Here is a 16,010-nt window from a genome sequence, read left to right on the forward strand (position 1 = left end):
ACTTCCCAAGGAGCCCAGGATGGGACACCCAAGGACCCGGACAGCAGACCAGTTCTGCGTGGCTCTAGGACCGACCTAGGAATAGTGAAGGCACATGGCATGAAGGTGGATCTCAACTCGAACAATCTCAGAATGTTCTGAAAATGACATCTTTCCCCCAATGTTCTGGACTGCGTAGGAGGGAGTGAGTTCCCTGTCACTAAAGAGCTTCTTGTTGGATCAGATTTCTGATTTCTAAGTTCCCCATTTCCTTCTAGAGATGGCACCAGGCAAAGGCTGAGCTTCTTGGGCCCAGCAAGACCTGATAAGTGATCTAGTAAGGCTCAGTTGTCAGGATGAGAGTGTGTTGTGGATTAAAGGGAAAACAGGCAAAGCTCAGCTGCCTGTGGATAATAGCTGGTCTCTCCACCGTGTGGCACCAAAGCCTTGCATTCACTTATTTAACAACTACCAGGTGAGTGTTTCCTGGGACTGGCATTGTCCCGCCCAGGGGGAATGCAGCTTTAATAAAGAAAGTTTCCTCCCTGGGGAACTCACATTCCAGTTGGATGTGGGAGGAGGAAGAGATAAGCAGACAATAATTAAGACAATCAAAATAGAGAATAGGGTAGGTTGTGGGAAACGGGATGGAAAATGCAGTAGGTAAGAATCAGAGTGACTGCAAATTTTTCTATTTTTAGGGATGGAAAATATCTTGAATGGAATAACTAGTGCCACATACTTTTGATAGATTTTGTTTGTTTCTGCAAGATTTACAATAAAATCCCACCACCATGCCTACGCCCTTGGGGACTGTTCAATGGGCCACTGGATTGTCACACTGGGTCATTGCGAGGCACAGAAAAGGGCCATAGTCCTTGTCCTGCCCACACTGAGTTGTGAAAAAGGGTTTTTGTTGGGCTTGCTATCGGGGTTTCCTTTTTTTTTGATGCTCAGAGAATCTAAGCTACTATCCCAATGCCACCAAACTCACCTGTAATGATACAGGTGATACATGACACTCACAGGTTAATAGTCACATTGGTAGTTTTCTCCTTCTTTGGGTCTCCCCCGTTTTTCTCACTGAGGCTGTTGCCCAGGGTCGTACAGGTTACGCCCAGTAGAAGTGCATCCTGCTGCAGGGGCACCTTTTTCAAGTTCTCCAGTGATCTCCAAAGTGATTTAAAGGCCATTCGGTGAATTTTTGACTTAAGGTAATGGATTTTTCAGTAAATATTCTCAATTTAAAAAATAATTTTGGAGACAACGAGATGGAGGTGTAGGTAACTGTGGTCCCCGCCGCCTCCCGCAACATCAAAATTACAACTAAAACACAGACCGACCCTCACTCAGAACCTCCTGAAATCTGGCTGAACAGAAGCCCGACAACCAGGGAACTAAGGAAGCACCGAGACCGGAGGGGTGGAGACCCAGGCGGATCAGGGCTGGATCTTGGAGACTCGGCCTCGGGCCCACACCCGGTGCTGCGGGGTAAACCGGGGAGGACATCTCGGTGGTGGAGGTTTCCCGGAGGAGTGAGGGGTGTCAGCCCCACAGCAAGCTCCCAGCTCAGTGCTCCAGGGCCGGGAAGAGACGTCCCCACAACTCCGGGCTGTGAAAAACAGCGGGGACTGTCACTGAGGGTCGTGGAGACTGCAGGAGTCCCAGGCTTTCCTCTTAAAGGGCCCGCACACAGACTCACTCAGACACACTCCCTCCGAGCCCCAGCTCTGGGCAGCAGCTTGAAAGGAATCTGGGACATTTGGCAAGAAACTAACTTGCCTGGAATCAGGTAAAAACCTGGAGAGTCAGCTTTCTCCCAGGCAGAAGAGATGGCAGAGGCCATTGCTCCTTCGATGAGCCCTCCCCTCACACAACCGGCAGGTAAGCGCCTTCTCTGAATCTGACTCACACCTTTGGCCCTGCCCCGTGATTCCTGGAGGCCCCGCCCCTCACCTCCTGCAAGCTCATCCAAGCCATTGCCAGTGGCTTTTCTATGCAAGTAGCTTCTCTAGCCTCATGCTTGGGACTTTCCTAAAAATCTCTCAAACAAGAAGCAGCTGGCCTCAGCTCCATACTACTCAATAAGTGGCCCCAGGTCTGGCACTAGCGGCAGCCTGCATTGATTCATAGCTTGGCCTCTCCTGGGCACCTCCAAGCCCAGCACAAGTAGCAGCCATCTACAGATTTCTGTGTAGCTCATGCTGGGTGGCCCTGGGCAGGGAACTGGCAGAGGCTGACTTTGCACCTCCCGGGAGGCCCCAGAGACAGTGCACCTGGTGGTCAGACTTGACCATGCTGGATTACAACCCTACCATATCCGAGTACACTCAAAGGGTATACTCGGTGAACACCAAAGCTCCACTGAAGTAAATCCTGTTCTATAAGGGTGTCAGCACAGCAGCTCTTTAGCTGTAATTACAGCTGGTCCTTGCAGCTGATTGGCCTGGGGGTGAATGAAGTAGACTTATAAGTCCAGGAAGCACAGAGAGTCCCAAATAAGATGAGTCCAAGAGGCCTACACCCAGGCACATCATAATTAAAATGCCAAAGGTTGAAGACAAAGAGAGAATCTCAAAAGCAGCAAGAGAAAAGCAGTTAGTTACCTACATGGGAGCACTCATACAACTGTCAGCTGATTTCTCAACAGAAACTTTGCAGGCCAGAAGGGAGTGGCAAGAAAGATTCAAAGTGATGAAAATCAAGAACCTACAACCAAGATTGCTCTACCCAGCACAGCTATCATTTAGAACTAAAAGTCAGGTAAAGAGCTTCACAGATAAGGAAAAGCTAAAGGAGTTCATCACCACCAGACCAGTATTACATGAAATGTTGTAGGGTCTTCTTTAAGAAGAAGCGAATGAACAAAAGAACCTGACAAACTGAATAGATCCCAAGACACTGAAGCATACAGCAGATAATTCTATCTCAGAGAAGAGGGAAGGGGGATGGAGGGTGAGAAGAGATTAACCAAAGAAGTTATATGCATATATGCATAACCCATGGACACAGACAATAATAGGGTGAAGGCCTGGGGAGGTGGTGGGAGTAAAGTGGAGGGGATCAATGGGGGGGGAAAATGGAATACCTGTAATACTTTCAACAATAAAGATAAATTTAAAAAATAATAATAATAATTTCTATTTCTGTGCTCAATATTTTTATTTGTTCATTATGAGCACATTTTACTTAATTTTTTTATCATAGTTATTAAAACTATAACATAGTTATTAAAATCTTTGTCTACTAATTTTAATACATGCATCATCAGTTTTTGCTATTGATGTCCTTTTATCTTAAAAATGGGTCATGTTGAGGAGATGCCAAGATGGCGGTGGATTAAGTGGAAGCTACACTGACACTCTCCCAGGACCAAACTAAATTACAACTAAAATATAGAAAAATCATTCTGAATAATCAACTGAAGACTAGCTGGGGAGAACCCTCATAACTAAGGATGAAAAGTAGACTGCATAGAGACTGGTAGAAGGTGCAGAGGTGTGAGAGGGCTGGCTGGGCTCCTACAGGTAGCAGCTGAAGGTCCAGAGGGATATCTCAGCTGTGGGCGGTCCCACTGAGAACTGTTGAGTCAAAATCCCAAGCTGGGCTCTCTAGCCAAGAGCACCAGAATTGAGAAAGTTGCCCATATAACATCTAGCTGTGAAAAGCAGCTGGGTTTCTGTCTGCCAGGGAGAGATGGCTGGAAATGCATGCACCCTCTTAAAGAACCAACACACAAAATTCTGAGTGCAGCCACTCACCTTGGGCTCTGAAAGAGAGAGGGCACTGGACTAGAGCTGTGAGAAGAGAATCCAGGGTTGGGGGCTCTGGGAATGAAGCTCAGATTTCTGTGCTGAGTCATTCCTCCAGACTGCAGCAGACGTCTTTCTGAGGCAGACCTTTACCATCCAAGCAGCATGTGCCTGTGGGGGGAAGCAATTGCCCCACCCTGTTGGAAAACCTCTCACTCCACCCTGTGAAGTTTGTGCCTTGCTGTGGTCTACTGCCTGAGGCTTATTAGGAGACTGAGGAAAGCATATAAACCTGAAGGCAAAGGTGGATCTCTGGATGCTTTGAGTCATTGCCTGATCTGCTTCTGGACCCAGGGATAGGAAAAGCAGACCTTGGTGCAAATCTTGGTCCTTTCCAAATGCACCCAGCCCCAGCAGAGGGAGCCACAAACTGTGGTTCACTGATAGCTCCAAACGGGGTACTCAAGGCCAGTCATAAACAGTGTCTGACATTGAACTGCACCAGAGACCATCCAAAAAGCATGGGAGTCTTAGCAGATCTACCTAATACATAGAAACAAACCCAAACAGTCAGACAAAATAGGGAGACAAAACAAAAAAAAAAAACAAAAAAAAAAAAAACAAGCCCCAAGTGAAAGAACAAGAGAATTCACCAGAAGAAGAGATAAGTGAAATGAATATAAGTAATCTATCAGACATAGAGTTCAGAATAATGAGTGTAAGGATGCACAACAGCATGAGAAAAGATATGGAAACTATGAAGAAAATTAAGAATGAAATAGCAGAAATAAAGAATACATTGGAAGGAATAAAAAACAGATTAGGGGAAGCTGAGGATCTGATCAGCAAATTACAAGAAAGGGTAGAAAAATTAATCAAAGAACCAAAAAGAAAAAAAAAGAAAAAAATAAGAGGACATTTTATGGGAGCTGTGGGACAACATGAAACATAACAATATACCCATCATCAAAATGCCAGAAGGTGAAGAAAGTGACCAAGGGATAGAGAACCTGTTTGAAGAAATAATGGCAGAAAAATTCCTTAATCTGGTCAAGGAAAAAGCCACACAAGTTCAGGAGGCACAGAGAGTCCCAAGAAAGAAGAACCCAAAGAGGCCCATGCCCAGACACGTCATAATTAAAACGCCAAAAATTAAAGACAAAGAGAGAATCTTAAAGACAGCAGGAGAAAAGCAATCTGTTACCTACAAAGGAGCTCTCAAAAGGCTGTCAGCTGACTTCTCATCAGAAACTCTACAGGCCAGAAGGGAATGTCATGAAGTATTCCAGATAATGGAAAGCAAGAATCTGAAACCAAGACTACTCTATCCAGCAAGGCTATCATTCAAAATAGATGGTGAAATAAAAGAGCTTCCCAGACAAAAAGAAGGCTAAAGGAGTTTATCACCAGCAAAATAGCATTGTAAGAAATGTTAAAGGGACTGCTGTAATAAAAAGAAGAAATAGAGAGAAACATAGGCATAAAGAATTAAAATGGCAATAGATAAGTACTTATCAATAATAACCTTAAATGTAAATGGACTAAATGCTCCAGTCAAAAGACATAAGGTAGCTGAATGGATAAGAAAACATGACCTAAATATAAGCTGTCTACAAGAGACCCACCTCTGAACAAAAGACACGCACAAGCTGAGAGTGAAGGGATGGACAAATTTTTTCCATGCAAAATGAAACAAAAACAAAAGTTGGGGTAGCAATATTCATATCTGACAAAATAGACTTCAAAATGATGGCCATAACAAGAGATAAGAAAGGTCACTACATAATACTAAAAGGATCAATCCAACAAGAAAATATAACCCTAGTAAACATATGTGCACCCAATATGGGAGAACCTAAATATATTAAAAAACTTCTGGAGGACTTTAAGGGAGAGATCTACAGTAATATAGTCATAGTAGAGGACTTTAACACCCCACGGACTTCACTGGACCAGTCTTCCAGACAAAAAATCAACAAGGAAGCAGTGACTCTAAACGACACACTAGATCAGATGGATTTAATTGACATTTCAAGAACATTTCACCCCAAAGCTACAGAATATACATTCTTCTCAAGTGCACATGGGTCATTCTCAAAGATAATCCACATGTCAAAACACAAAACAAGTCTCTACAAGTTCAAGAAGATTGGAATCATATCAAGCATCTTCTCAGATCACAATGAAATTAGAAATCAACTATAGTAAAAACACTCAAAAACATTCAAACACATGGAGGCTAAATAGCATGTTATTAAGTAATGAATGGGTTACCAATGAGACCAAGAAAGAAAGAAAAAAACTTCCTGGAAACAAATGAAAATGAACACACAACAACCCCAAATCTATGGGACACAGTGAAATCAGTCCTGAGAGGGAAGTTCATAGCACTACAGGCCTACCTTAAAAAGCAAGAAAAATTTTTAATAAACTATGTAACCCTCCAACTTAAAGAATTAGAAAGAGAACAAGACAGGTCCAGAGTAAGTAGAAGGAAGGAAATAATAAGGATCAGAGCAGAAGTAAATGACCTAGAGACTAAAAAAAAATACAAAAGATCAATGAAATCAAGAGCTGGTTCTTTGTAAAGATAAACAAGATTGATGAACTTTTAGCCAGACTCGTGAAGAAACAAACTGGGACTACCCAAGTATATAAAATATTGTTACTTCAGAAGCAAAGTAACAATTGAGACCTGACACCACAGAAATACAAAGGGTTGTAAGAAAATACTACGAACAACTATATGCCAACAAACTGGACAATGTGGACTAAATGGACAAATTCCTAGCAAAATACAACCTTCCAGAACTGAATCAGAAACAGCTGAAGAACCTGAATGGGCTGAAAACAAATGATGAAATTGAAGCAGAAATCAGGGAACTCCCAACAAGCAAGAGCCCTGGTGTGGACAGCTCTACAGGGGAATTTTACCAACATTCAAAGAACTAACATCTATACTCCTCAAACTATTCAAAAAAATCCTAGGGGAAGGAACACTTTCTAAGCAATTTTATGAGACCAGCATTAGCCTAATTCTAAAACCAGATAAAGACACTACATAAAAAGAGAATTACAGGCCAATATCCCTAAAGGACATAGAAGCTAAAATCCTCAACAAAATATTAGCAAATCAGATCCAGCAACATATTAAAAAGATCATACACCATGACCAAGTGGGATTTATTCCAAGGATGCAAGGCTGATACAATATTCGCAAATCAATAAGTGTGATATATCACATAAACAAATTGAAAGACAAAAATCACATGATCATATCAATAGATGCAGAAAAAGCATTGGACAAAAAACAACACCCATTTTTGATAAAAAGCTCTCAACAAAGTGGGAATAGAAGGATGATACCTCAACATAAAGAGCATATATTACAAACCTACAGCCAACATCATACTCAATGGGCAAGAACTAAAACCATTTCCCCTAAGAACAGGAACAAGACAGGGTTGTTCACTTTCACCACTCTTATTTAACATGGTACTGGAAGTCCTAGCCACAGCAATCAGTCAAGAAGAAAACATAAAAAGCATCCAAATTGGAAAGGAAGAAGTAAAACTGTCATTATTTGCAGATGACATGATATTGTACATAGAAAACCCTAAAGACTCCACCAAAAATCTATAGATTTAATAAATTAATTCAGCAATGTAGCAGGATACAAAACTAACACACAGAAATCAATGGCATTTTTATACACCAATAATAAATTCTCAGAAAGAGAATCTAGAAAAACAAACCCATTTACCATTGCAACTAAAAAAATAAGATACCTAGAAATAAACTTAACCAAGGAAGTAAAAGACCTGTACTCAGAAAACTACAGGGCATTGAAAAAAAAAGATAGAGGAAGATATAAACAAGTGGAAGAATATACCGTGTTCATGGACTGGTAAAATTAACATCATTAAAATGTCCATTATACCCAAAGCAATCTATAGATTCAATGCAATGCCTATTAAATTACCAATGGCATACTCCACAAATTTAGAACAAAAATTTATATGGAACCAAAAAAGACCCCAAATAGCCATGGCAATATGAGAAAGAACAAAGTTACAGGGATCGCAGTACCAGATATCAAGTTATACTACAAAATCACCATAATCAAAACACCCTGGTACTGGCACAAGAACAGGCATATAAGTCAATGGAACAGAATAGAGAAACCAGAAGTTGACCCAAGCCATTATGCTCAATATTTGACAAAGGAGGCAAGAGCATGCAATGGCATCAAGATTGTCTCTTCAATAAATTGTGTTGGGAAAATTGGACAGGTACATGCAAAAAAAATGAAACTAGATCACCAACTTACACCACACACAAAAATAAACTCAAAATGGATAAAAGACTTAAATGTAAGTCATGAAACCATAAAAATCCTAGAAGAAACCATATCTGGTTTGGCTCAGTGGCTAGAGCATTGCTCCCTGGACTGAAGGGTCACAGGTTCAATTCTGGCCAAGGGCAGGTACCTGGATTGCAGGTTTGATCCCCCGCCTCAGTCCAGGCGCTTGCAGGAGGAAACCAATCAATGTGTCTCTTCCACATCAATGTTTCTCTCTCTCTGTCTCTCCCCATCCCTTCCACTCTTTCTAAAAAACAATGGAAAAAGTATCCTCTGGTGAGGAAGGAAGAAAGGAAGGAAGGAAAGAAGGAAGGGAGAGAGAGAAAGGGGGAAGGAAGAAGGATGGGGAAAGAAAGAAAAAGAAAAAAAGAAGGGAGGGAGGGAGGGAGGGAGGGAGGGAGGGAGGGAGGGAGGAAGGAAGGAAGGAAGGAAGGAAGGAAGGAAGGAAGGAAGGAAGGAAGGAAGGAAGGAAGGAAGGAAGGAAGGAAGGAAGGAAGGAAGGAAGGAAGGAAGGAAGGAAGGAAGGAAGGAAGGAAGGGGAGAGAAAGAAACCACAGGCAGCAAAATCTCAGATATCTCATAGCAATATGTTTGACAATACATCTCCTAGGACAAGGGAAACAAAGGAAAAAATAAACAAATGGGACTATATGAAACTGAAAAGCTTCTGCACAAAGAAACCATAAAAAAATGGAAAAGGAGCCCACCATATGGGGGAACATATTTGCCAATGACTCATCTGATAAGGGGTTAATATCCAAAATATACAAGAAACTCATACAACTTAACAAAAAGGAGAAAAACAATCCAATTTAAAAATGGACAAAGGACCTAAATAGACACTTCTCCAAAGTGGACATACAGACGGCTAAGAGACATATGAAAAAATGCTCAACGTTGCTAATCATCAGAGATGCAAATTAAAACCACAATGAGGTATCACCTCACACCTGCCAGAATGGCTGCCATCAATAAATCAACAAACAACAAGTGCTGGCGAGGGTGTGGAGAAAAGGGCACCCTAGAACACTGCTGGTGGGAATGCTGACTGGTGCAGCCACTGTGGAAAACAGTATGGAGTTTCCTCAAAAAATTAAATACAGAACTGCCGTTTGACTCAGTGATCCCACTTCTTGGAATATGTCCTAAGAAACCTGAAACATCAATCAGAAAGAATATATGTACCCTATGTTCATAGCAGTGCTATTTACAATAGCTAAGATCTGGAAACAGCCCAAGTGCCTGTCAGTAGATGAGTGGATAAAAAAACTGTGGGACATTTACACCATGGAATACTATGAAGTTGTAAAAAAGAAGGATCTCTCTCTAGCCAGTTTGGCTCAGTAGTTAGAGCATTGGCCTGTGAACTGAAGGGTCTCAGGTTTGATTCCTGTCAAGGACACATACCTTGGTTGCAGGGTTGATCCCCTGCTCCAGCCAGGGCATATGCGGGAGGCAACCAATCAATGTGTCTCTCTCACATTGATGTTTCTCTCTCTCCCTCCCCCTTGCACTCTCTCAAAACCAGTGGAAAAATATCCCCTGGTGAGGATTTTTTAAAAAGAAGAAGGATCTCTTACTCTTTGAGACAGCATGGGGGGACCTGGAGAGTATTATGCTAAGTGAAATAAGCCAGTCAGAGAAAGACAAGTATCACATGATCTCATTCACATGTGGAATCTAAAGAACAAAATTAACTGATGAACAAAATAGATCCAGGGCCATAGAAGCATGAAACAGACTGAAAAATCTCAGAGAGAAGGTGGGGGTGGGTAGGTAGGTGGAAAGAGATTAAACAAAGAACTTATATGCATGTATGCCTAACCCATGGATACAGATAATAGTGTGGTGAAGGCCTGGGGCGGGGGGTGGGTGTGAGGTATAAAGGGGTCAATGGGGAAAAAAGAGGACATCTGTAATACTTTCAACAATAAAGATAAATTTTTAAAAAAGAAAATGGGTCATGTTTTCCTGTTTCTTTATGTGTCTAGTAATTTTGAATTTTATGCTGAACATTGTCTATAATTTGCTGCACAGATTCTGGATTTTATTCTGTTTCTCTGAAGGGTAGTTATTTTTGTTTGTTTGTTTCAGCAGGCAGTTAACTTGGCCATACTCAAACTCTAAACTCCGTCCCCTCAGAAACTGAGCCTTCCTTCAGTTCTTTTGATCTGAAGCTGAAAGGATTCTGTGTAGTTGAGGGATCACCCATAAATTTTGGCCAAGTATATATACAAAATTTGGGGATCCCCTTCTCTGGCTCTCTCTTTCTTGAATTTTCCGCGTAAAAACTGGGGAACTCACCCAATGCCATTCATTTCCTTCAAGGGTAGATTCCCTCCATTTTCTGACAGCTTTTGGTTGCTCTATAGTACATTCTAGTATTCTTGTTGTTTTATATTTTGTTCAGGGTTTATAGTTGGTATCTGTCAGAAAGTTGATCCTGTGGAAGATACTACTCCAATTACTTGAAGTGAAAGTTCTTTAATTAAATTCCTTGTTTTCCATTGTTTGATTAATCTCTGCCACCTGCCTATATGCATTGTGAGTATGTACACTTTAATTCAATTAAAAACATCTCCCCAAATGCTATTTTATGATACTATGTATTAGGAGTTCCCAGGACAGTGTAGGAGAGCATTGTGGACCGTAATCCATACGCACGCCTCAAGCTAAGCTTTGTTTGGCTTCAGAGTGTTTGCACTTGGATTCAGAATAGGTTGACTCTAAAAATCAAGACAAAGGGTGATTATGAAAGAACTGTGTGCTCTTTCAGTTGGAACTCATCCTCAGGCCCAACATGAACAGGTGAATAAACATGACGACTAAGAGCAAATATTTTATTTAGAGCCGAGTTGATCTAGATCCAAACACTGCTGCTGCCATTTCCTGGCTGTGTGACATGGGACAAGTAGCTTAGATTCTCTGGATGTCAATATTCTCATGAGTAAAGTGGTGGTAATGATAGTGCCTTCCACATAATGTTTATATTATATGACTTACTACATGTAAATGGCTTGTCACAGTGCCTGGAACATAATCAATGTTCAATAAATTTGAGTCAATATTTCTTAGTCATGGGAAATATCTGAGTGTCAATCTATTCATCTCTTAATGAAAAGAAAAATACCTACCTTGAAACAATAATATATGTATAAATAAGGTTATGTATATGAATTCCTTCAGGCAAGAGGTCCTGAAGAAGTAATGACTTATCTCTTCCCATTACCCTTCCCCTCTAATAATAATAAATAATAATAATAATATTCTTATGATGTGCCAGGCACTGTTCTAAGGTGTCTACATGTATTACCTCCTTTAATTCTCATATCAATTCTATGAGGTAGGTACTATTCTTATCTTCAGGTGAGGAAGCTGAAGCACAACATTGCAGTAACTTTCCCAGGACCGGTGTGACCTAGCAGCTGATGGAACAGGATTTCAGTTCTGCCTATTTGGCACTGGAGTCTCTGTTTTAAAACAGTAACAGCCCTAGCCAGTTTGGCTCAGTGGTTAGAGCATCGACCCTTGGACTGAAACATCAAGGGTTTGATTCTGGTGAAGGGCATGTAACTCCTTCAGGTCTCAAAATGTCACTTCCTAAGAGAGGATATCCTTAGTCACCCACCCCCCGCCCCAGTCACACTGTTATATTACCTTGTTCTATTTTTTTCTGGGCACCGATTACCATTTAGGATTCTCTTGTCAATGTAATTGACTCTGTTCGTTTGCAGTCTTCTGCCTCCCTATCATGGGAGTATAAACTCTTTTTGAGCAGTAACTTGTCTGACATGTTCAAAGCTATATCCATGCCTAGAGGGTGCCCATTAAATATCTACTGGATGAATGAAAGCACCATAGGTTTGCTATAAGGCTAAGGGAGGCAATCGGTAAAAGGTATTCAGGTTGATAGGACACTTGGCTACAGCCACTCAGAGAGCTCGGCTGATAGAGTCTCTGCCGTATTTTGATGTTGCCATCTCCACATGCGGTTTCCAGGACCAGTGAGTCAGGGGAAGAGAGTATCAGGGACTCAGACCTGCTCCGAAATGCTCTAGACCAGGAGTGACTTGTGTCACTTCCATCTGGGGTTCACTGACCAGAACTGGGGTTCGGGGGCCTCATTCTAACTACAAGAGAGGCTTGGCAATTAAAGAAAAGTGCCCACACTATCTTCAGAAAGTTCTACTCGCTCTACCATATACCCATGTTAGACGGGAGAAAACTGAGGCACCCAGGGATAAGAAACCTTCTCAGTGTCACAGGACTGGCAACTGGCAAAAGCTAGACTGAAACGCAGGCTTCCTGGCCCCAGAGCCTGTCTTCTTGACCCCATCACTGGCATTCCAGCTCCACACAGGAGATCCACTGAGATCCAGGGAGGATCACAAGGATTTTTCTTCTTGTGCCCATTCCTTCTCAAAAGTGACTGAGTGATCGCTTTTTCTGCCTGAATAACAGGGCTTTTTATACTTTGATTCTTTTGGTGTTTAACCTTTAGCTTACTATGGCCCGTCAAATAGCGCTGCCTTCTCACTCTCCCCTCTCTATGAAATAAATGCCTGTCCCGAGCTGAAAATTCACCCTAATTCTTCCTGAATCAGTCAGGAAGAGCCAGGTTTCCCCTCGGCCAGGCAGGGACATTCTAGGTGTTTCCAGCAATCTTTGGTGGTGACTTTGAACAGTGGTATTTCTCTCCTGGTTCAATGGGGGCTGGGAGTTAAAATGTACTGGGAAAGTTGGGCCAGAATACTGGAGATGCTCCTATCCCCCAACAACACCCCCAACAATAACCCCAAAATGACTCTAGTAGACAACTAACAGTTCAAGCCACTACCTGTGACAATCCAGGCTTATTCAGTGCAGCCCCAATATCAGCTCAGCATCCAAACACCTGGGCCAGGCTCTTCCAAGGCGTTACATCATGTAATCCTTTCAGAGGTCCCAGGGGACACACCTGATCAACAAACCCCATCCTCCATTTTTCAGACGAGAAGACCAAGATTAGAATAGCCAATGGCCCACACATGGACCATCATCTTATAAGTGGTTGAGCCAGAATTGAAAGTCAAGACTGGGATTCCAAAGACCCTGCATTTTGCTGGTACACCAACCTTAAACTTAGAATCCCAAATTAATAAAGTCAACCAACATTGATTATGCCAAGCACTGTGCTATATGCTTTCAAGGAATTATTTAATCTAATCTGAACAACAACAAAACCTGTAAGACTACTGTCACCCCCGTTTTACAAACAAGGAAACCAAAGCTTAGAGAAAGATCAGCAAAGGTCAAAGTAATGGTAAAAGGCAGACCTGAGGCTTAGACTCAAATGTTTCTGCCTCCAGAGCACTGGCTTTAACTATTAGGCAACACTGCCATTTGGCTCACATTTAAATGAAGACACTGGAGGCCCTGCTGGGTAGCTCAGTAGGTTAGGGTGTCACCCCGATACGCCAAGGTTGCAGGTTTGATCTCTGGTCAGGGCACATAAGAGAATTAACCAATGAATGTATAAATAAATTGAACAACAAATCAATGTTTCTCTCTCTCTCTCTCAAATCAATAAATAAAAATTAAAAATTTAAATTTAAATAAAAACATTGGAGGTACAAGGCTGGGAAAGGAGAGCAAGTTATCCACAGAGAACGGTGAAAGTGGTCCATTTGACTTTATTTGTTCATTCACACTGCAAGTCATCCAGCAAGAATTGCAGGTGACTTCATATAGTTTGTTTTTCTAACTGATTGTCTCCCCATGAGGCCTATGATTGTCCTCTGCTCTATTCTACCCACGTTCCTTCTTCCTCTGGGTCATCCAATTCCTGCCAAGTTTTCTACGCTGCCTGTGGCCAGGAGCTAAGTTCAGTTATGTAGACACTCCCGGGAACTGCTGATCAGAGAGAAGCACACATGCAAAGTTCCCTGTTTCCTACCACCCAAGACCTGGCCAACCTGTGTTCTAGACAGTCCCCAACCCCAGGTAAGACGGAGGTGAATGAGAGGAGAAGGAGAGACAGAGGGAATGGAGGTGAAGGAGAGACAGAGGGAATGAGAGGTGAAGGAGAGACAGAGGGAATGGAGGTGAAGGAGACGGAGGGAATGGAGGTGAAGGAGACGGAGGGAATGAGAGGTGAAGGAGATGGAGGGAATGGAGGTGAAGGAGAGACAGAGGGAATGAGAGGTGAAGGAGAGACAGAGGGAATGGAGGTGAAGGAGAGACAGAGGGAATGGAGGTGAAGGAGAGACAGAGGGAATGGAGGTGAAGGAGACACAGAGGGAATGGAGGTGAAGGAGACAGAGGGAATGGAGGTGAAGGAGAGACGGAGGGAATGAGAGGTGAAGGAGAGACAGAGGGAATGGAGGTGAAGGAGATGGAGGGAATGGAGGTGAAGGAGAGACAGAGGGAATGAGAGGTGAAGGAGAGACAGAGGGAATGGAGGTGAAGGAGAGACAGAGGGAATGGAGGTGAAGGAGAGACAGAGGGAATGGAGGTGAAGGAGACACAGAGGGAATGGAGGTGAAGGAGACAGAGGGAATGGAGGTGAAGGAGAGACGGAGGGAATGAGAGGTGAAGGAGACGGAGGGAATGGAGGTGAAGGAGACGGAGGGAATGGAGGTGAAGGAGAGACAGAGGGAATGGAGGTGAAGGAGAGACAGAGGGAATGGAGGTGAAGGAGAGACAGAGGGAATGGAGGTGAAGGAGAGACAGAGGGAATGGAGGTGAAGGAGAGACAGAGGGAATGGAGGTGAAGGAGACAGAGGGAATGGAGGTGAAGGAGAGACAGAGGGAATGGAGGTGAAGGAGACGGAGGGAATGGAGGTGAAGGAGAGACAGAGGGAATGGAGGTGAAGGAGACAGAGGGAATGGAGGTGAAGGAGAGACAGAGGGAATGGAGGTGAAGGAGACACAGAGGGAATGGAGGTGAAGGAGACGGAGGGAATGGAGGTGAAGGAGAGACAGAGGGAATGGAGGTGAAGGAGACACAGAGGGAATGGAGGTGAAGGAGACGGAGGGAATGGAGGTGAAGGAGAGATGGAGGGAATGGAGGTGAAGGAGAGATGGAGGGAATGGAGGTGAAGGAGAGATGGAGGGAATGGAGGTGAAGGAGAGACGGAGGGAATGAGAGGTGAAGGAGACGGAGGGAATGGAGGTGAAGGAGAGATGGAGGGAATGGAGGTGAAGGAGTAGGAGGGAATGGAGGTGAAGGAGACGGAGGGAATGAGAGGTGAGTGACAGCTTCTGTGTGTGTGTGTGTGTGTGTGTGTGTGTGTGTGTGTGTGTGTGTCTGTCTGTCTGTCTGTCTGGGGGCAGCAAGTATCTACAGAGTCCTGACCCTACCGTCTGAGAGCCTTACTCGAGTCTGGCAATGCTGCTTACAGGTCGGCTGGCCCCGGGCAAGCCTCCCAGCCTCCCTGGTACTTCATTCCCTCACCTGCAACATGGAGGGGGCGATAGTGAGGAGGGGGCTGAGTGGGAGTGTGCCCGGATGTGCCTCGCAGGCGGCTGGCACACAGCAGGTCATCAGTTTAATGTTAGGCCGCTCTGCATGGGGTGGGGGTGCCGAGGGGAGTGAAAGAGGCCCAGAAGGTGAACCCGTGAGACTCCACTAGGCAGCAGTGGGTCACGTTACAGAAGGGCATGCCTTTCATTTTCTAAAAAACTCTCATATCTAACTGGGGGGTTGGCTTTAGAATTTGCTGGGTGTTACTGGACACCTCAGCATTTACTGAGCCTTACCCTTATTAGACACGGTGCTGGCAAAGGGATTTTTATAGATTTATTTTACTAATCCTCTGGGAAGCTGGGTGGTAGGTATTGTTACTGTGCCCTCAAGTTCAGAGACGCAAATTGTGGCCAAAATCACCCAGCTGGCAGCAGTGCAGCCAAACCTGGCTGTGTAACTCTAAGATCCC

The 16,010-nt window shown here is 43.4% G+C and overlaps 1 protein-coding gene across 1 annotated transcript in view; it reads left to right on the forward strand.

Annotated features, from left to right (window-relative positions):
- Nucleotides 1–15,291: 15,291 nt before the first annotated feature.
- Nucleotides 15,292–16,010, forward strand: part of LOC107544731 (acyl-coenzyme A synthetase ACSM1, mitochondrial-like) — a 41,359-nt gene continuing 40,640 nt past the window's right edge. Inside the window, exon 1 of the mRNA XM_087815228.1 lies at nucleotides 15,292–15,322. Coding sequence (XP_087671354.1) covers nucleotides 15,292–15,322 — 31 coding nt within the window. The remainder of the gene's footprint in view (nucleotides 15,323–16,010) is intronic.

Source organism: Miniopterus natalensis, chromosome 3, assembly GCF_054644295.1.
Source record: "Miniopterus natalensis isolate mMinNat1 chromosome 3, mMinNat1.hap1, whole genome shotgun sequence".
Lineage (NCBI taxonomy): Eukaryota > Metazoa > Chordata > Mammalia > Chiroptera > Miniopteridae > Miniopterus > Miniopterus natalensis.